This window comes from Typopeltis vanoorti, chromosome 10 (genome assembly GCF_054136105.1).
Source record: "Typopeltis vanoorti isolate ZY-2024b chromosome 10, IOZ_Tvanoo_1.0, whole genome shotgun sequence".
In the NCBI taxonomy this organism is placed as follows: Eukaryota; Metazoa; Arthropoda; class Arachnida; order Uropygi; family Thelyphonidae; genus Typopeltis; species Typopeltis vanoorti.
Window position 1 is genome coordinate 52,905,885 of NC_143558.1, and position 21,904 is coordinate 52,927,788.

Here is a 21,904-nt window from a genome sequence, read left to right on the forward strand (position 1 = left end):
GCATATAATATTATGCTCTTAAATATATCCAGTGCAAGTCCCCATAGAAATCTTTAACTAAATGGAATAACAGCTAACAAATTTGGCATGAAAATCATAAAAAGACCAAAACTATGAAAACAGGCAGAAAAGTAGAAAACTTCGGGTGCAGTCTCAAAAAAGAACCCACAGAACAAGAAAATATTTCAGCTGTTGAGGCACATTTTTTAGTGAAAATGAAAAATAAAATTTGGAACTTAACAACAAAATAAGCCGAGCTGATATAGTGGGGAGCCAATTGAAGAAATTTATATGGAATTAGAGAGAAATTAGCCAAAATACTAAAGTAGCAGTATACAATACAGTGTTTAAACAGGTCAAATCCATGGATGCAAACCTTTATCAGGACTTTTCAATTGAAGGTGAGATAGCCAGTGTCATACAGAGGTGGCACAGCTTTTCCTCCCAAAAAACTCTGGTTTTTCATCTCACAAAGCAGGAAACTAGCCAGAAGAGCACATGCAATTTGCAGACATAGCAGGCAATGCTGATAGGATTTAGTTGACCTATAATATGCTGTAATCAGGTTTCTAAGCTGATTAGACTGTGTGATAAACTGTAATTTAGTTATTGAAAGTTTATTTTTCACTTGGTTAGAGTATAATAAATTTAGTTTAATCCTTTATCCAAGTGTGAGCAAACAAAGTTTGTGCCTGAAAGTATCTTCAGGACTGGGTTAAGGTGGTACAACACCAGGACAACTCGTTGCAAAGGTGGAGCAAGATACCAACACTCCTATCTCAGTATCTCCTATAATGCAAAACACATCTCCTTGCGGATATGTCTAATGTTATGCATAGGGAAGGGCCACTACCCAGACTAGTTTCGACCTTTATTCAGGTCTCTTCAGTGGGAGCCAGGCCCAAGTGGAGATATCAGGCACAAGCATTAGCAGGTCATCTCTACCTATAGAAATTGCCAATTGGTGTGCCACCCTTTTTTTAATAATTTACTCTGGATTTACTGTGGTACAACACCTTAACCCAGTCCTGAAGGCGCAAATTTTGTTTGCTCACACTGGCTGAGATGGTAGTTCTGTTCCTCCCTATTTTCATCACTTTTCTCTTTTGTATATTTATTGTCATGTCGTGTTTTACAGGTTTCGTTTAGCTTGTTGATCAATTTTGTAGTTCATTTGGGGTTCTTGCAAGAAGGACGAGATCATCTGCATATTTGATATTATTTATGTTTAAACCATTGACATTTATTCCAGGCTCATTGTCTATTGCTTTCTTTACAACTTCTTCTAGATATATGTTGAATAGGCATGGGGATAATGGGCATCCTTGCATTACTCCTTTTTGGATCTCTATGGTTGTGAGTGTGTCCTTTTTAATTATTGCATTTGTCTTAGAGTAATATTTTATTAGAAATTCTACTAGAAAAAGCAATAGACAAATATTATATATTTGTCTATTGCTTTTTCTAGTAGAATTTTGAGAAGGATTTCTCTGTTGATGTTATCGAAAGCTTGTTTAAAGTCCACAAAACAACAATATAGTTCTTTTTGGTCTTCCCAGCTGAGCTCTGCTAGTTGGTGCAATGTGAAAATTTGGTCTATTGTTGAATAGTTTCCTTGGAAACCAGCTTGTTCTATGCTTATCATTTCTTCATAGGTGTTTTTTAATTTATTTTGTATAATTCTTCTGAATATTTTATAGGTGTGAGGAAGTAAATTGATTGGTCTGTAATTTCTGTAGTCTCTTTTGTCTCCTTTCTTGTATATTGGGATGATCTTTCCAGTTCTCCAATCATCTGGGATCTCTCCTGTTTGTAGTATTTTATTGAATAGGGTTGTTAAATATTCTATTGATATGCTGCCTCCATATGACCACAGTTCAGTAGGGATAGTATCAATGCCTGGTGCTTTATTGTTTTTCATCTGTTTTATTGCATATCTAACTTCTTCTTGTAAAATTTTTGGGTGATCATTATTTTCTTCTATTGTTGGCATTGTAGTTTTGTTTCCTTGGTGGAAGATAGTCTTAAAATGGTCTGACCAGATTTTTCTTATATATTCAATGTTCCTGGTTTCAGTCATTTATTACAGATGAATAAATATCCAATTTACAGTTGTGGTACAGAAAATTACTGTGATAGGAAATATATGTTGCTCCCACACACAAGAGGCTGCAAGGCCTATGAGAAATAATTTATGAATGTGCACATTTATGAAGAACATTGATTAAAAAAAGAGAGGGTGTGGCGATTCATGAATAAATAGTATAGTGAATAAAAACCCACACCACAACCACCACACTGTGCAGTCAGTCACAAGCAAACAAAGTAGTTTTATTTAGAAGGATATATAGCTAACAAAAAAAAAAAAAAAAAAAATTCATTTTTTGAAATAATGGATAAGGAAAAATTTTTTCTAAGAATTTATGATCTTATATCCAGGACTGGACAAATCCTATTCACCACAAAAAAAAAATATACTTGTTCAAGACCACCCCAATTTTTTTTTAATGATATGTCCCAATAAGTGAATAGGAGTTCCCATAAAGTGATTACTGGTGCTGTATCATTGCTTAGAGAACATTTCCTTTATGTGAGAACTATTCAATTAGAAGTCAGTAATTAATAAGGAAGAACAGTAAAAACAACATTAATTTTTTGTAAAACATAATTTGTTGATTAATTTTTGTTACTAGGTGACCCTTTATATTATGCATATTTTTGTGTTTTCTTAAATTTAAAAAAAAATATATTTTGTTTAGAAAGTTATTTTTATTAATTGAAAAAAAAATTGTTTTGATCCATCTGCAGCTATCACTAACTGGCAAAATCTATTCACCACAGCTGAGTAGATGAGCATATTTGTTAGTCCTGCTCATATTTATTCCTTCTGTTCTTTAACCCCCAAAAAGAAAATACTTTAAGTTTTCAGAGTTTATTTCCAAGTAATCTAAGAAAAGCCTTGCTGATTCTAAAAGATTATCAAGGCTTATCTTGTTTTTGGAAATCACTTGAGGTAAAATGGTGAAATAAAGAATTGTGAAATATTTTGTAAAATCTGCTTTTTTAAACCTGACAGTATATCCAGAGACTTTATTTGGGACTGAAATATATGAGATATTTTATAATATAGGATTTTGAATTTTCTTCTGTAAATTATATATAAAAAAATTATTTAATGAGAGGAATAGTGACTGTCATTTTCTGTATAATGTTTGATTTCGGAACTAATGGGAAATAAGAATGGAAACTGTCCATTACATAAACAGTAATTTATGATTACTATTATCATCATCTGATCTCATGGAGTCAATATGGGAGGCCCCTCTTTCACACACCCACCCACACAGCTTATCATATTGTGCCTTAAATGTGCTCACGTTCTCTGTAGTAACCATACTCTCAGGCTTAGAAAGAAGTCAACGGACACCTCCATGAGTAAGGTGCATCATGCCATGTAATGAGTCATGTGTTTGTCAGTATAAATTGGAGGAATATGATGCTCCCAAGTCATTGCAACTGTGGCTGGGTGAAATGGCTGTGAGAAGGGAACTGACGGAGTTTGAAAGAGGCATTGATATCTTACTACCATATGAAAGTGCAATTCTGTTTTCCTAGCGATAAGAGGGAGGGAAGCTATGAATTGCAATGATTGCCATATGATCGTAAACCCATTTTTGCAATGCATAATATTTTTAAAAGGAAATGTTATGTGTGTGTGTGTGTGTGTATATATATATATATATATATATATATATATATATGGCATGCTTCTGTGTATATGTGTAACATGCAGTGAAATTTATCTCCTAAAGACGATTACAAACATCCATGCAGGATTCAAGCCTGCTAGCCGGAGAGTGGATATGCTAACCAATCGACCAGCCATGCTGAAATAAGAAAACATAAATAAATAATATGTATATATACACACATAAAAATCTATTCATCTAATGTGTAAAAGACATTTTACACAGTCAGTCTAGCTCCCACCAAATGGCACATGTGCTAAACAAAACAGCCTTGTGTTTTGTTTAGCACATGTGTGTTTCATTTGTTTAGCCTTGTGTTTCAATATTGATTTCAACATCAATATTGAAAATTTTATTTTCTTCGATTTTTGTTGTTAGTTTTCATTCCTTAGTTTTGTAGACATTTATTATATTTAGTGTTTTATTCTACATTTTTATTTTTATCCTCAGCATTCTTTCAGATACACTGATCTACATCTATAGTTTATAATATTCTTAAAATACAGTACTGTTTTTATTTATTTTTTTGAAATCTTCTGCAAAGTAGTCTGTAGACTGATAAATTCTGAAACAAGAGGTACAAGACATGTTTTATGCTTGGTGTAATAATGCATCTATGCTTAAGAGAGATCACCACGGTTACTGCTGCTTTTGGAGATACTGATTACTATAAGTTTATTATCATGATATCAACAATTCACCTTATAATACTTATACCTTGTAATAACCATCATAAGTATGCATGGCTTAGAGTACCTAAAAATTCACTTGAATATAATATGCACTGAATATATGATTTTTGTCTAGTGTACATGGTAGCAAGTTAAGAGCCGGAACTGTTAATGTTTTAAGGGAGTCAGGATAGAGTTAAGTTATCTCGTATAAATAAATGACTTATATAGGAGCACTCTCCCATTCATCTACTCCGTTCACAAACCATGTAGTTCCCTGACATGCCTTACATCAAGATCATCTACAACCAGTACCTTAAACACTGATCTCCATTCCATTCTTTAGTGTTGCAATGATAACCTGGTCACCTTCAGTGTCCCCAAAATGCAGTAAGCTGAGATCCCTTTTGCAAAAGGGATCTCAGCTCACCTTCCTTGTCCTCAGTAATACACACAACACCAGATAGGATGAGTTATGTCTCTTTGGACTGACATTTAACTCCAGCCTCTCCTGGCACAAACACATCACATCAGTTGCTTCTTCAGCCTCTATAAATCTAGGCATTCCTTCCTAACAGACACACTTCAACCTCTATCTCACGGATGCAATATTACACGTACTTCCATGGTCACTGCTCCAGTGAGTTGGCAAACATCCTTCCTTCACTTGCAACTGGGACTATTAAAACAAGAGCATCAGCTTCCCAACAACTCTTTTCAGTACAACTGCAAATACATTGAACTTGCTTCTTTTTCCTCCTCATTTTATTCCATCTACCTCTGTCCTCTGGAGTTGCCTTCCCTGTAATGTGTTTCCCAACACTTCAACCTCCAGCACTTTAAGAAAATGTCAATAGATTTCTTATCTGCACCTCACACATGACACTGATTTGCTATAGGTTCTTATACCTCTCATATGTGGGATAAATATTTATATATATATAAGATAATCACTTTTTATCATAAGTTACCTATTTCTCAAAATATGCCACATTTTGAGAATAGTAGCTTATAATAAGAATCAAAATAACTGTATATATATATATATATATGCATGCTTCTGTGTATATGTGTAACATGCAGTGAAATTTATCTCCTAAAGACGATTACAAACATCCATGCAGGATTCAAGCCTGCTGGCCGGAGAGTGGATATGCTAACCAATCGACCAGCCATGCTGAAATAAGAAAACATAAATAAATAATATGTATATATACACACATAAAAATCTATTCATCTAATGTGTAAAAGACATTTTACACAGTCAGTCTAGCTCCCACCAAATGGCACATGTGCTAAACAAAACAGCCTTGTGTTTTGTTTAGCACATGTGTTTCATTTGTTTAGCCTTGTGTTTCAATATTGATTTCAACATCAATATTGAAAATTTTATTTTCTTCGATTTTTGTTGTTAGTTTTCATTCCTTAGTTTTGTAGACATTTATTATATTTAGTGTTTTATTCTACATTTTTATTTTTATCCTCAGCATTCTTTCAGATACACTGATCTACATCTATAGTTTATAATATTCTTAAAATACAGTACTGTTTTTATTTATTTTTTTGAAATCTTCTGCAAAGTAGTCTGTAGACTGATAAATTCTGAAACAAGAGGTACAAGACATGTTTTATGCTTGGTGTAATAATGCATCTATGCTTAAGAGAGATCACCACGGTTACTGCTGCTTTTGGAGATACTGATTACTATAAGTTTATTATCATGATATCAACAATTCACCTTATAATACTTATACCTTGTAATAACCATCATAAGTATGCATGGCTTAGAGTACCTAAAAATTCACTTGAATATAATATGCACTGAATATATGATTTTTGTCTAGTGTACATGGTAGCAAGTTAAGAGCCAGAACTGTTAATGTTTTAAGGGAGTCAGGATAGAGTTAAGATATCTCGTATAAATAAATGACTTATATAGGAGCACTCTCCATTCATCCTACTCCGTTCACAAACCATGTAGTTCCCTGACATGCCTTACATCAAGATCATCTACAACCAGTACCTTAAACACTGATCTCCATTCCATTCTTTAGTGTTGCAATGATAACCTGGTCACCTTCAGTGTCCCCAAAATGCAGTAAGCTGAGATCCCTTTTGCAAAAGGGATCTCAGCTCACCTTCCCTTGTCCTCAGTAATACACACAACACCAGATAGGATGAGTTATGTCTCTTTGGACTGACATTTAACTCCAGCCTCTCCTGGCACAAACACATCACATCAGTTGCTTCTTCAGCCTCTATAAATCTAGGCATTCCTTCCTAACAGACACACTTCAACCTCTATCTCACGGATGCAATATTACACGTACTTCCATGGTCACTGCTCCAGTGAGTTGGCAAACATCCTTCCTTCACTTGCAACTGGGACTATTAAAACAAGAGCATCAGCTTCCCAACAACTCTTTTCAGTACAACTGCAAATACATTGAACTTGCTTCTTTTCCTCCTCATTTATTCCATATACCTCTGTCCTCTGGAGTTGCCTTCCCTGTAATGTGTTTCCCAACAACTTCAACCTCCAGCACTTTAAGAAAATGTCAATAGATTTCTTATCTGCACCTCACACATGACACTGATTTGCTATAGGTTCTTATACCTCTCATATGTGGGATAAATATTTATATATATATAAGATAATCACTTTTTATCATAAGTTACCTATTCTCAAAATATGCCACATTTTGAGAATAGGTAGCTTATAATAAGAATCAAAATAACTGTGCATTTATTTTGCTTCAAACTGTGAAGTACCACTCAATGAAAAACTATAAAAGTGTACGTACAAGTCATAAATGAAACTGGTGTTACTGTTCCATCATTGTACATAGGCTGTTCAATAAGTAATAAGACTATATTTATACAGAAAACAGATTACCTTTAATCGTCATCATTGACATGGTCTTTTTCGAAGTAACCACCATGAGACATGATGCATTTGTCCCAACATTGCGTTCACTTCTTAAACACATGTGAGAGTCCGTTTTTTGAGAGTTCTTTCAAAACTGCCTCCACAGTTTTTACACATGCTTTGTTGCTTTCGAAATGGCAGCCTCTTAGTGGTTTCTTGAGCTGAGGAAACAGCCAGAAATCGCATGGTGTGAGATCAGGACTGTATGGAGGGTGTGGTAGGATATCTGTGTTATTCTTCTGCAAAATGTCCACTACACAACTAGCAATAAGAAGCCATTCTTCAGCAATGGACGCTTCCTTTTGACGTGCCTGATGATAATCGCTGCTGTGTTGATCATTGTCTCTGTGATGGACGTCGAAGGTCTTCCCTAACGTTCAAGATCTTGCACATTTTGCCTTCCTTCCTTAAAAGTTTTATGCCAGCGAAAAACACTTGCCCTCGACATTGCTTCATCGTGGAAAGCTTCGCGTATCATGTTAAAAGTGTCCGATACCAATTTTTGCAAACACACACAAAATTCAATCGCATAACGCTGTTCCAAGGACACTTCCATTTCGAAGACTGGTCGCACCTCGTAGGCGCACCGATGAGCACTTGCGTTTAGTCATGTGACACTCTGGCACATCAGTCTGTATATGCCATCTATCAACCTTTTTGTTAATACAGACAGCAACATTTCTTTAATTCCACAGAAATTAATATTGTGATGAGTGGTTTTGCCAGTAAAATTAGTCTTATTACTTATTGAACAGCCCACGTAATTTAAAATAAGAAAGCAAAATTGATATTTTTTCCAGTATACTGGGAATTATTAATTTTTGTTGGTGGATTGACATTAAAACATAGCAAGAAAGAAATAACATTGATATTCTGACATTATTATCTTCTTTAATGTTATAGGTACTTCGATCTGAATTACCAGTGATGAAAGATAAAATGGAAATTCTTCGAAGAAATGGACAGTTAATCATAGAAAGTACAACCAATCCTTCAGAAAAAGAAGTTATTAGAGGAACAGTTACATCAGTTGGTGGACAACTTTTACAGGTTGAAACATGGATTGAAGAAAGACAAAAAGAAATAAAAATAGCACTGAATGCCTTATATAATTTCTTACAAGTACATTCTGCAGTTAGAGATTGGATTGCAAAAGTAGATACTCTTCTTTCTAAAGAAGCTGAGTTTTCAACTTTGCCACTTTCAAAGCAAAGATTGTCAGATTTACAGGTAGGTACAAAGAGAAAATTTTTTTTGCCAATTATTTTATTTTAAAAAAAGTTATTATAGTTGTCAAAAATAATTATAGTTGTTATTATGTTAACTGATATTTATAAGTTATTAACTTATAAATACCAGTTAACATAATAACTATAACATAGTTATTATATTATAGGTATTTCAGCTTGACCGAGCTCTCATTGTTATTCTAATAGTAAATTATGTAGCAATCATCTGGCCTTTGAATGGCACATCCAAAGATAGCGCTGCAATTTTCAGTGTATTTCCATTCAGATAAATGCACATAGGTTTAATCGAGGCTGTAATTTCAAAAAAAAATTTTCTCCACAGAAAAAAAAAATTATCTTATCAAACAGTGGATAACTTCAGTTGAGTATTTATTATTATTATTATTATTATTACGGTCTACTCCATAAAGTCCTTAGACTCATCGAACGAAGCCCTGAAGATCATGTCAAGCATTATCCAACATTTGTACAGTATCTATCATACTTTGCTTTGAACTCATTCCCAGTCATAGCACCCACAGTATACTCTGGCAACCTATTCCACTCATTCACCAGTCTCCAAGCAAAAAACTAGTTCTAACATCCTTACTAACTACAGTCTTACTCAGTTTCCAAGGATGTCCACCTAGTTCTCCCACTGCCAGACCTGTTCTGAAAAATTTCCTCTGAATTAATACAGCAATCCCTTAATTAGTGCGCCTAATGCTTTCTTTAAAACATGCGCATTATTCTAAATCGCACTAATCGAATATAATAACCTATGGGAAAATGTATAATTCGTTCCTCAGATTTCTTTTTGACCCTTAATTTTTTTATAAAAGAATTAGGGTATATCTCAGGGCCTAGTTAAAGGAAAACCACGAAGCTAGAAGACAATGAAACATATTCAGAATATAAATTTATTATTCTGCTTCTTAACAAAGAATTGAGCTAACATAGTTTGGCAGGCATTCTGTTTCTTTTTTTTCATACAACTGACAGTATGGCCCTATTTCCTCTTCTGCAAATTTTACTGGTTCTCTCTTCATCAGGGTCAGTTTCTAAGTTTCTGCTTAAAAACTTCGATTGTACAAAAACTATTTTCAAAACCTCTTTGGGCTTGTCAGTGATTAAATTTTCTTCATATTCTTCAGGATCATCCCACTGTGTATCTAAATTTAGCAGATTGGAATCACTCAACTTCTCAGAATGAGATTTCATTAACTTAGATTCATTAGTAAAGCCTCTAAAATCATTTGTGCAATGTGGAAGAATGTGCTTCCAAACGGCTCGCATATTGCTAGCAGTAATTTCATTCGACCTTGCGACTTTATAACCAGGTTGAGATTTCTCTGATTTGGCTAGAAAAGTCTTGGAAGGCATTTGCTTCCAAAAAAAAAGGCCAGTTTCATCGACATTAAATATTTGTTGATCACAGTAGTCTCCTTCTTACACAAGTTTCTTCAAAATCTCTGGATATCTCCTTATCTGCACTTGTAGCTTCTCCTGTGATTAGAACATTATGTAGGCTATTTCTATTTTTGAAACGCTCAAATCACCCAGCACTAACTTGGAATTCTTCTTCTTTTCCATCATTAATAGCCCTTTCCAGGTTACAAAGAGACAATGCTTTTGATTTAATAAAGCTAGTGTTTAGCAGGATCCATTTTTGGTTACAATCTTCGATCCATGTAAAAAGAAGTCTCTCTAATTAATCATTATAATACTTTGATTTCGAGTGCATGCATGCATGATGAACTTGAAGCAGCCTTACCTTTCTCTTTGTATTCAGCGGTTGATTCACCCATTTTTGTGTTCTTGTCCTATCTCTGCTCTGGACTCGCCTTGTTCATTTTTTTTTATTATTTCAAGTTTTTCTTCCAATGAGATTACTTTTCAAATCATTTTCACACTTCTATTTTTTGCTCACTAGTTCTCTTACTCATGATTAAAGGTTAGGAAAATAATTTAAAATAAAAAAGTAAGGAAAACAATTGCACAAGATATGATCAGCAAAATGCTATATAAAGCAGATGACATAAATTTTGGTGGTAAATTTGGAACATAGTGTACATGGAAATAGTGTAGTATGCCATTAAAAAATAACTTTGTAAAATGTTTCAAATCGGTAACTAAATTATTTCATCCTGGTGAGTGATTTTTTAAATAGTTAGCCATAAAAAATGTATAGATCAAAAATTTTTAAAATCTGTAACATTTATTTTTAAGATGTATATAGGTGCACTAATCGAATTTTAGAGGCGTACTAATCGAATTTGGTATCGGAAAAAAATGACACACTAATCGAAAACGCACTAATCGGGGGGTGCATTAATCGAGGGATTGCTGTATTGTAAAAACACTTCAGCAGTTTGTATGTCTTAATTATTTCACCCCTTTTCTGCATATCAGCCAGTTTCTGTAACCCACAAATCTTCAACTTGTTTTTGTAAGGCTCATTCCATAGACCTGCTCTCATCTCGGTCACTCAACTCTGGATCCTCTCCTCCTCCTCATAGCCAAGAAACCCTGGTGACCAGATCTACATGCAGGGGTCAAGATGAGGTGTTATCAAGGCTCGATAAAGAGGAACAATAACCTGCTTGTCTCTGCTCATCAAAGTATTCTTCAGTAACCAAGTGATCTGATGAGCTGATTTAGCCACTTTTGCTATATGCCCTCTAAACTTTAACTCCCTTTCCACTAGCACTCCCAAATCTGTGGCTTCATCAATTTCTGGAGTACAGTTCCATCAATGTGGTATACAGCTGGTAATCTTTTCACCTAAAATGCATAAATTTACACTTTGTCACATCTTCCAATGGGGTTCAGATAACCTCATAAATTTCAATGCCAATAAAACCCAGTTCAGTACTATTTCCCATAAAAAAAGAACCATTTTTTTCCCAATATCCTTTTTAATGATACCGAAATCTCCAGACAGTTTGAGATCTCACTCCTTGGAATCACCCTCACATCAAACCTCTCCTGGCATAAACATATCTCAAACATTGCATCCTCAGCCTCAAAAAAACTAGGATTTCTCTTTCGCTCAAGACTTTACTTCATCCCCAAATAGTTATTAACATTATACAAGTCACAAATCTGCCCAACTATTGAATGCTGCTCTCGCATATGGGGTGGAGCCCCAAAAAAGCTCTCTCAAAATGCTCAACTCAATACAGAGGAGAGTAATTAGACTTATCAATGATCCATTCCTTACCAACTCCCTCTTTCACACAGACGTATGGACTCTGCAGTATGTATATTCTACAAATATTTCCATGGGAAATGCTCACTGGAAATATCATTCAATAATTCCTCTGCTCAGTACTAAACTCATTGGAACACGTACAGTTGCTGCACAACATCCCTTCACAGTTCATCCAGAAACAAACAGAACAAATTTCTTTTCCTCTTCCTTCATCCCTGCAACTTCTGCACTGTGGAACAGTCTCCCACCTGCTGTGTTTCCCAAGGAATACAATTTAAAGTCATTCAAATCAAATGTAAACAAATTCCTCCTTTCCCAACCTACCACCCATACATGGTACTAATGTACTATAGGTTGACCAACCAACCTCCTGTGTATGGGCTCAACATAAAAAAAAAAAAAAAAAAAAAAAAAAATCGCGCCGTTAAACTGATCCAGACTGCCAGTCTATCCGAATCATTTGCTCTCTACCATCGGAATTCATTAAAATCATTTTGCCATATACATTTTTTCTTTTACTTTCAGCATGGTTTGGGATTCTTTTTAGTCTGCATTGTTAACTTCCTTTTATAAACTGCTTTTGCCTTTTTTACCACACTAGTTACCCATCTGGACTGTGCTTTGTACTGTTCATATGTGTGCATGTTACCTTTCTCCTTAAATTCATTCAATAATTGTTTCTTTTTTTTCTTTTTTTGCAGCTCCAGCTTACTGGTGATATATATCCATTTAACTCCAACTTGATTTACTCTCCTGACTCTAGGTATGCATTCTGCCATTACCTCCCTCAAACACTCCTTTACCACTTCCCATGCACTATCAACATTCAGCCCTTGCAATTTTAGATACCATGGCACTGGTCCAAGTAATCTACTAAGCTTGTCATACTTACAAGCACTGTAATTCCACATATACCCAGTCTTAACTGAAAATTCTACACATTTAGCCACCTCCCAGGTCATTGTGATTTGGATCCTTCCAAAAGATGTATTTTAATTGTTAAATGCATATGTATTAATATTCACAATTTAACATTAAGGCAGAGACACTTTATGTGATTTGAATTGCAATGTTATACTGTATGATCACTCTCACCAATTGGTGGTAATGGGGTCATATTGGTTATAGACAAATTCTAAGATGCAATTACTAGATCGATCACTCTCAAATCACTAGTATATTCCATAACATTCTGTCCCAGGTAATTATTCCTTAGTAACTGCATAAATTCCTGAGCATATTTGCTGATGCAAGCCATCCCCATCATCTTTTCTATCCCTTGGTCTACAGCAGCATCCTTCCAAAAGATGTATTTTAATTGCTAAATGCATATGTATTAATATTCACAATTTAACATTAAGGCAGAGACACTTTATGTGATTTGAATTGCAATGTTATACTGTAACACACAACAAATCATTAGAAGCATAATATTTTGGATATGCCCTCAGGCTATGTACAGGATGTTATGATAGTGCTACATGAAAAGTTTAAATCATTATTAAATTCCTGTCTACAATTTTCTTCCAAATTTATCTGTTATCAGTCAAGATTCTGGTGTTATCATATCTTATATTTCTGTCATCATCTTTCTTTCTTGTATCAAACCACCTAAATCGTGGTCTTCTTCAAAGTATTTTACCTACCAATCTTTGCATCAAACACCTATTTTGCCAACCTTTCTTCTTCCATTGAGTTTAAGTAACCGTATCACTTTTATTTAGCTTGCTCATATTCCTGAATGCATGATATTAAGTACCTTCCTAATATCCTCATTTTTAATATGGTTCTTCCAATTATTCCATCTGTTTATTCCCTGATTTTTCTCAGAACTCTCATATCTGTGGTCTCCAGTCTTTGATCAAGTGTTTTATTTCTTACCTAGCTCTAAAATCCATAAGTTAAAATTGGTTAGTCCACCATCTTGTATAGAGCTAATCTAGAGTCTTGACTAATTTCTCTTTTATTTCACCTAAATTTATTCAATTGACTCCCTAATTTTCCATAGGAGATTTTTTTCCGTTTTTGACAGGATTTTGGAATAAAGATTAATGACAACTTTAGACTGATCTAGATGTTTTTCTTGTTTTCTTTTTCTTGTTGAAGCAAGTTAAACTTTCTTATTAAATTATATTTCTTATGATTTGCAGTAAACATATTTTGAAAGTTCTGATCTAGTGGTTGCGATCCATTCTCTTAAGATAACTAGTTCTGTTTTTCTGTAGATTCTATTTGTTGCTTTGGCTGAATGGAATGCATGTTTAATTCTTACGAAATTAGGTACAATATCATTGTTTCTGCATCGAACCAGAAATGTTAATCGGTTGATGAAATTCTTATGTTTAATGCATAATTTTAATAGTTGTGTAACTTTAGACCATAGGCATTCAACATGAGCTTCCAGTTACAGATGTGTTGCATAAAACTTTTATGTACCACTACTCCTGATGATGTAAGTCTTACAACACACGAAACTTTTAGGGTTTTAATTGCTTATTTTTAATAAACTCCTAAATTTATATTACAATGTGGTCTCAATACCGAAAACTTTCCATAGAACTACTTAATTACAGAAACCTATTATATATATCTATACATGAAGTCAAGGGACATCTGCCCCCACAACAGTCCTGGACCTCATTACATGCCTTCAGGAAGAATAGTCCAAAATTCCCATTGATTGCTATTGTACACTTGTCGAAAGTATGCCTCGATGGATTGCTGCAGTTGTTGCGGCGAAAGGAGGTCATACATGTTTATTAAGGTCGGTGCCATGTCTATTTGTTCCTTGCACTCTGGTGTCTGTTGACTTCTTTCCAAGCAGTGTATAGCTCACTCTTTTCAGTTTATAATAACTGATTTATGTTATTTTTATTTCTGAAACACAGTCCTTTCTTGCTTAGCAGAATGATCATGTAGTAAATTTTGCTAATGAAATTGCACTAGTAGAACTCATTAGCCTGCATTTTATTCTAAGAGAATACAAAATGGACTCACTGAATAAAATTTCCTTATGAACATCAGTCTCCAAGGTAGCATGCTCTTGAATCTTATTGGGCTGATGTTATGTTTTATAGTAAAACAGATGATTTGAGTTATTTTTAGACTTTTCCATGCTTGATTGAAACTTACTATATCACAACTTTACATATTAATAGGCTACAATGGGCTGGGTTTTGGTACTCAGATATGTTAAACAGGTTTTCATTGGTTGAGTGATTTAATTATGGTGCACTTTTATTGATGTAAAGTCATGAATTATTTTAAAGATGATAATCTAAAAAAACGTGGCATTTGTATACTGTGAAATGTGTGAATTGAAATGCCATTTTAGCATTTTCAAGAAGAAAATATTTTTTAAGGATGGATGCCAAAATGAAAGTAATATTTTCATTTTGGCATCCATCCATCAAAATGAAAGTAATATTTTTGACAGCAGGAAACACTTTATTTTAGTTCATGCATTTTTGCATTCATATAGTTATTTTGGAGTATTATTTTCTTGAACTAGTTTAGATTAGCATTTTTACAGAAATGTTTACTCATTTTCTTTTCTATAATGTAGACAATTGCCAAAGAAACTAATAAAATACAACAGCATATAGCTGATCTGGGTAACTATCTTGAAAAAATTGGAGAGGCATGTAGTTCAGGAGACCTTCCAGACATGCTTGATACAATAGAACAAGAACAAAGTAACACTGAAAGTAGACTTCAAGAAGAATTATCATTATTGCAAGAAATGGTAGAAGAATGGGAACAATGTGACCGTAAAATGAAGGAAGTCACTGCTTGGTTGGAAAAAGCAAAAAGTACTTTAGAATCTCCTCAGTTTAAACGAAAGAGCCTGAGGGATCAGTTAAACATGAGAGAGGTAAGTTTAATTCAAGAAAGATAATTTAGAATATCAGTGTTAAATTTATTTGTAATATATTTACTGTTGTCTCAGAAACCAGCAGTGTGATGTAAAAGTATAAAACATCCATTTCCACAGTTTTACTTTTTTTCTTTATCTGATTTAGAATTTTGAAATAGGCTTTTTTTTTTTTTTTTAAGCTGTGGATCAAATTGCTCACAACAAGAACTTGTTTGAAGAACAATAATATTTTAACAGCATTTGCAGGGCAGTGTAATCCATTAAACAACTAAGGCAGAGGCAGTGCCTAGGAGTGACAAGTTTGGAGAACAGCAAAAACTAGCAAAATTTTATCTCAACCATAAAAACAGTTTTCTGTACATATTCTCTTGAAATTAGGATGGCAGAATAGTACTCTTTTTTAGGTACATATTGGTTCATTATGGCTAACAATGATTCTGAGCCTTAGACATAAGTGTTTGAACTAACTTCAGAGTAGCAGTGGGTTAAACATTCTCTTAACTGCATTGAATTAATAAGAGAAAAGTTATTGATATCAATACCATCCATTCAGATGGGGAAATAATATTTGACAAGTCGACTTGTAATATTTACTGAGCTAAAAGTTATAGAAAATCATCTTGTTTTTGCAGTAGTGAATACAGACTTTTTTTTTTTTATCATCAAAATTTACAGTCTTATTCCAGTAATTAAAATCTGATCCATTCCAGAGATCTGGATGTTCTTGATGACAACTAGAGGTGAGGAGAGCTACATGTATGCAAGAAGTATGATCAGATTGAGCTTTCATACAATTTAATTAACCAGATTAATTGCTTCCCTATAAGTGTACAGAATTTAATAAGTAGTTATGTATTAAATGATAAAGTTTGCTCAGTCTTCAATGTTATACTCTCAGAATGGAAAACATCTTGGTTCTTCCTCTCTTTCTTTTTCCTTTTCTATTGGACACATTGCTTAGCTTGCGGTCTAAACATGGCACACTTAACATTTAAATGAAGCTAAAGTTTACCTTCATTTGAATCCATCTATGACCCTAGTCAATATGAGATTTCACCACTTGAAGAGACAGTAGCTAAAAATTTGTCACAGCTTTAAATGTATAGCATTTGCTGCTTCAGCATCCAAAAAGAAGATGGGCTTCCTCTTTTCCTCAAGACATTACTTCACCCCTGAGCAATTGCTCATGAATCCACCCACGCATGCACTGTATCCACTGGACTTTTATATCATCATATTTTAACATTTCACATTGATTATAACCTATCCCAGCTGCCTCTCCACATTTCAGTTTTCTGATAGTTTTTTCAACATCCCATATTGATATATATTGCTGATTGGTCTCCTAGTTATTTTGTTCTATCACATGGCAGTCATTAAAATAGCTAAGTTTTATATAAGTTTTATTTTTTGGAATGTTTTTGAAGAATTATATGCATTTCACCAAAAATTTATTTAATTAGTAATACTGAGACTGAATGCATATTAATTATCGAGGCTGTTAGTAGGTTTTGTAGAGAATTTTGTATAAAATTAATGAAGGCAAAAATGGCAGTAAGAACAACCAGACACATGGTGTGAAAATCAAATGAATTGAGCAGTGTGGATTTTCCTAAGATGGTTTATTGTCGGGAATGTAATATGTATGTGTGGCAGATGTGTTTGTTGAGAGATTAAACAAGAGAAGAGAGAGTGATTGTCTGCAGGTGTGATATGTTAATGAAATGTGGTGATTTGAATGAAAGGTGGGAACAGAAAATGAAAAATACCAAATGAAAGGCAAAATGCAGTGATAGATGTAAGACTGAGAAAGATACCCAGAAGAGTGAACATGAGAATATGAGTGCAGAGAATGTTATAGTGAATACGGAAATTATTGAAAAAGGAAAAGTGGGTGTATATACGGAAGTAGAAGTGAGCCTGACCAACAGTGCACAAGCTGACATGACTGAATGGAAGAGAGCCTGACTGACTGACAGTCAAATGACTGACAAATGAAGATGAGAAATGAGATGAGGCATATACAAAATGAAATTAGACATATGGTGGATATGAACAGAATAGTATGAAAGAATGCAATTAAAAATATAATAAATTTAGTTTTATCCTTTACCCAAGTGTAGGCAAACAAAGTTTGCGCCTGAAGTATCTTCAGGACTGAGGCAACTTGTAGTAAAGGTGGACCAAGATCTCATCACTCCTTGTCTCAGTATCTCCCATAATGTAAAGCACATCTCCTTGTGGGCATGTATAATGCTATGCATTAAGGGAAGGGCCACTACCCAGACTGGTTTCGACCTTTATTGAGGTTTCGTCAGTGGGAGCCAGACCCAGAAGTGATACTAAGGCAGAAGCATCAGAGAGGTCATATTTACTTATACGAGTTGCCAAAACATGTCTGCAAGGAGATCTGCTTTGCATTATGGGAGATACTGAGACAAGGAGTGATGAGAGCTTGGTCCACCTTTACTACGAGTTGCCTCACTCCTGAAGATACTTCAGACGCAAACTTTGTTTGCTTACACTTGGATAAAGGATTAAACTAAATTTATTATAGTCTAACCAAGTGGAAGATAAACTTCTAACATCTTTCTCTAAATCCAGAGTAATTTAATAATAAGGTGGTACACTTTTTGGCAACTCATATAAGTAAATATGTCCTCTCCATTGCCTGAATATCACCACTTCTGGATCTGGCTCCCACTAACAAGACCTCAATAAAGGTTGAAACTGGTCTGGGTAGTGGCCCTTCCCTTAATGCATAGCATTATACATGTCTGCAAGGAGATGTGCTTTGCATTATGGGAGATACTGAAACAAGGAGAGCTTGGTCCACCTTTACTACAAGTTGCCTCAGTCCTGAAGATACTTCAGGTGCAAACTTTGTTTGCCTACACTTGGGTAAAGGATTAAACTAAATTTATTATAGTCTAACCAAGTGGAAAATAAACTTCCAAAATAAAAAATATTAGAGAAAATGAAATAGCACTATGCAGTGATTTTCTTATAAAAGGTGTGGCAGATGAGAGGGTGCACAAATTTTCTTTTCCAGGAGGGATGATGAACAGGTGATTGAAGTGCTGAGCATTAGAATTAAGTATGCTAAGAAGTTAGTGGTTGGACGAATGATTTGGTTGGGCATAGGGAGAATGTGAGGATGGATACCAGGAGATAATTGAGGAGACTTAAAGACAACAGTGTGGTATGAAGACTAGTTTGTGTGTTGCCCAGGTATTACAGTAATGACTTGCAGCAGAGAACAAAGCTCTTGAATGAAATGTTAGAGGAAATGTGTGAAGAAAAGGAATTCAATTTGTGAATGTGTGTGGGATGAGTTAGAGGGACAAATGGACTTATATAAGCGTGATGGGTTCAATCTGAATGCTTTTGGAGTTACCTGTAAAGGCTGTTGCTGGAAGATAATATAATCAGTGAGCAAACAAGGTATTAGTGGAAGTCAGAGATCATGTAAATGAACAGGATAGTGAACTAGGTGAGGTAATGTAAATGGAGATGAGAATTTGAGAATAGGAATGCAAATTGAACGGGGAGGTTCAACTTGCATTCATTTCAATAGCCTCGTTTCAAAGGGTCTTGTGTTGTACAAGACCAGACTTTTGATGTCTGGTCTTGCACAACACAAGATGTTTTGATGTTTAAGGGATTCAATGTAGTATTGAGGTTCACTAATTCTTTTTTCCATAGAATGACCTGTCTGTCCAAAGTACATTATGTTAGGAATAAAGGAATCTACTAAACATCAGTCCATATGTACGATAGTCTCTTCTTGACGATATTGGTCCACAAGCTTCACTCAGTGAGGACGAACATTACTATTGAATAAATGTCTTCCCTATTGTACCCACATATGGCTGAACATAGGGATCCAGGACTTCATCTTTATAAATAGGAGCATTCTTGTTTCCACTAGGAAGCACACAGGTTGGTGCATCCACCCAACAAGATGCCTTCCCCAAACAACCATCACAGTACCTCCATCATGTATGTCCTCTCCTGATCAGAATACACCTAGCATCACTTTGTAGAGCAAATCAGGACTCATCTGTAAACAGTAGCAACCCCTATTGGTCCTGGGTCCAGTTGATGCAGAGCCTGACCTGTTTCAAACATTCTCTCTCTTCCGTGGCATGGGATAATGGCCTTGTGTTGGCTACAGCAACTAATGTTGCTGTAGTCAACACAAGGTCCAATCATGACTGATTCAGTATAACTCTCCTGTTTCATCAATCAGATAATCGGAGATATTGATCACCCACTGCAGTTGTATCCCATGGACTTCCTTCACTGTATCTCTAGGATGCTTTTTGTGACTGTTAGAATTGGTTCCACTGTTTGAGAACCATGGAATAACTCACATGCAACCATCTGGCCACCTCTGTCTGACTTTGGCCAGTATTTAGTCTTATGATGGCTCATCACCAGAATGCATCAGTTAAATAATGTCTTGAAACCATATCCAAAATTTTTTTATCACGAAATGCCTTGTTCATACCATGGCTCATTTGCTTGTATTGCTGACAGTGTCACTCATTTGTATATGATAACCAGGCTCAGCATCACCTCTTACATAATATAATGTATCTCACTTTCATATATCTCTGTTTCCCAGAATCATAGCAGTTTTTCTCTCTGTTCCTTAATTTATGAAAACAGGTAAATGCGTTTAATGTATTTTGCTGTCTTTAAGCTACTTGTGTATAGAGGCTGTTGACTTTGCATCATTGTCTTAGTATCCCATAATGCAAAGTACACTTCCTTTTTGGATGTGTATATTAAATTACTGTTTTAGCTCAACCCAGGAAAATACTGAAGTTAAATCACTATGGTAGTCATATGTTGTTTCATATATAAGTAGTAAAATGCTGTATCACTACCAATGTACACTTACAAACAGAAGTGTACTTTGCATTATGTGATGCTAAAGCAATGATGTGAATTCAACAGCTTCTATATACAAGGAGTTTAACTGAGAAGATACGTCATAACTGTAAATAACTATATAAGAGATGATTAGTCATAAAATAAAAAACAATTAATAAAATATCTTTTTACTATCTAATGCAAAACTAACAGTGACCATTTCTCATTTGAAGTAATTGCTGTACTAAACCTGCAATCAATTTTGGATCTTTGTATCAAAAAAATATAAGGTAGAATAGTCATTCTGAAGGTTTAGAAGACTAGAAGATTGCTTTATAGAAAATCAGATGTCATATAGTTCACTGCATGTTTAAAATGCTGACAGTTTAACATTATTTTGTACATGTTAGGAATTGATATTCATTATAAAAAAAAATACATAAAACTTGCATTTTATTGCTATTGACAATGCACCTGATAGATTTACCATGTAAGCCATGTGTGTGTATGTGTGAGAAGGAAAATGCCATTTCAGCAACATATAAACATTTGAAAACCAGTTATTTAACATATAATCAAGTCTAAAGGGATCTGGGTATTTTGTAGTTACTGCATATAAATTGCTGCTGTTAATATTTAAACTTTTTTTTTTTTTTTTCCAAAATCATTAACTAGACACATCCAAAATGCTTTCTCTCATATGATTATTGTTTTTTGCATGTTTTTAGAAAATGTTGTCAGATATTACAGTTCAAAAAACAAAAGTGCTAATGGCCCTAGAAAAACTTCAAGTTCATTTCCGTGCCCACTCAGTTGGACAGCATCACATGATAACTCGAGGTCAAAGTTTACAAGAAGAATTAGAACACCTTCATAGTGTAGTTGGAGAGCAATGTGAGACACTTCAAGTGTGTGTTACTCAAGAAGATCAGTATCAGCAAGATGTTCAACAACTTAAGCATTTAATTTCTCAAGCAGAACATCAAGTTAAGTTGGCATCTGCTCCTGGGGTGACATCTAAAGACAAGGAAAAACTAGCTGAATTGCAGAATGTAAGTTTTCTTGAATATATTAAATCCTGATAATTTCCCTGCATATATTGTAAATGTTACGAAAAAATTCTGTGACTGACATGTTCTTCTCATTATCTATGTTAGTCTGTGATTTGATCAGCTCTTATTCCTTTTTATTTCTAAAAGCACTCACATTTGTATTTATCTATCTATACCTTAATCTTCTTTTATGCTCTCCCCCCTCAAAAACATCTATTTTGCTGAGCTTTCATTCCTTGTAATTATACTAGTTTAGATTTCTGTTTACATGTTTTCTAATATTCTGATTTTATACTATTTTA

General features: G+C 34.5%; 1 protein-coding gene across 1 annotated transcript in view; it reads left to right on the top strand.

The window, feature by feature from the left end:
- Positions 1-21,904, top strand: part of LOC150102416 (muscle-specific protein 300 kDa-like) — a 1,203,500-nt gene that overhangs the window by 1,134,529 nt on the left and 47,067 nt on the right. The window contains exons 74-76 of the mRNA XM_090399574.1: positions 8,253-8,579; positions 15,358-15,666; positions 21,279-21,602. Of these exons, the coding sequence (XP_090255700.1) occupies positions 8,253-8,579; positions 15,358-15,666; positions 21,279-21,602 (960 nt within the window). The remainder of the gene's footprint in view (positions 1-8,252; positions 8,580-15,357; positions 15,667-21,278; positions 21,603-21,904) is intronic.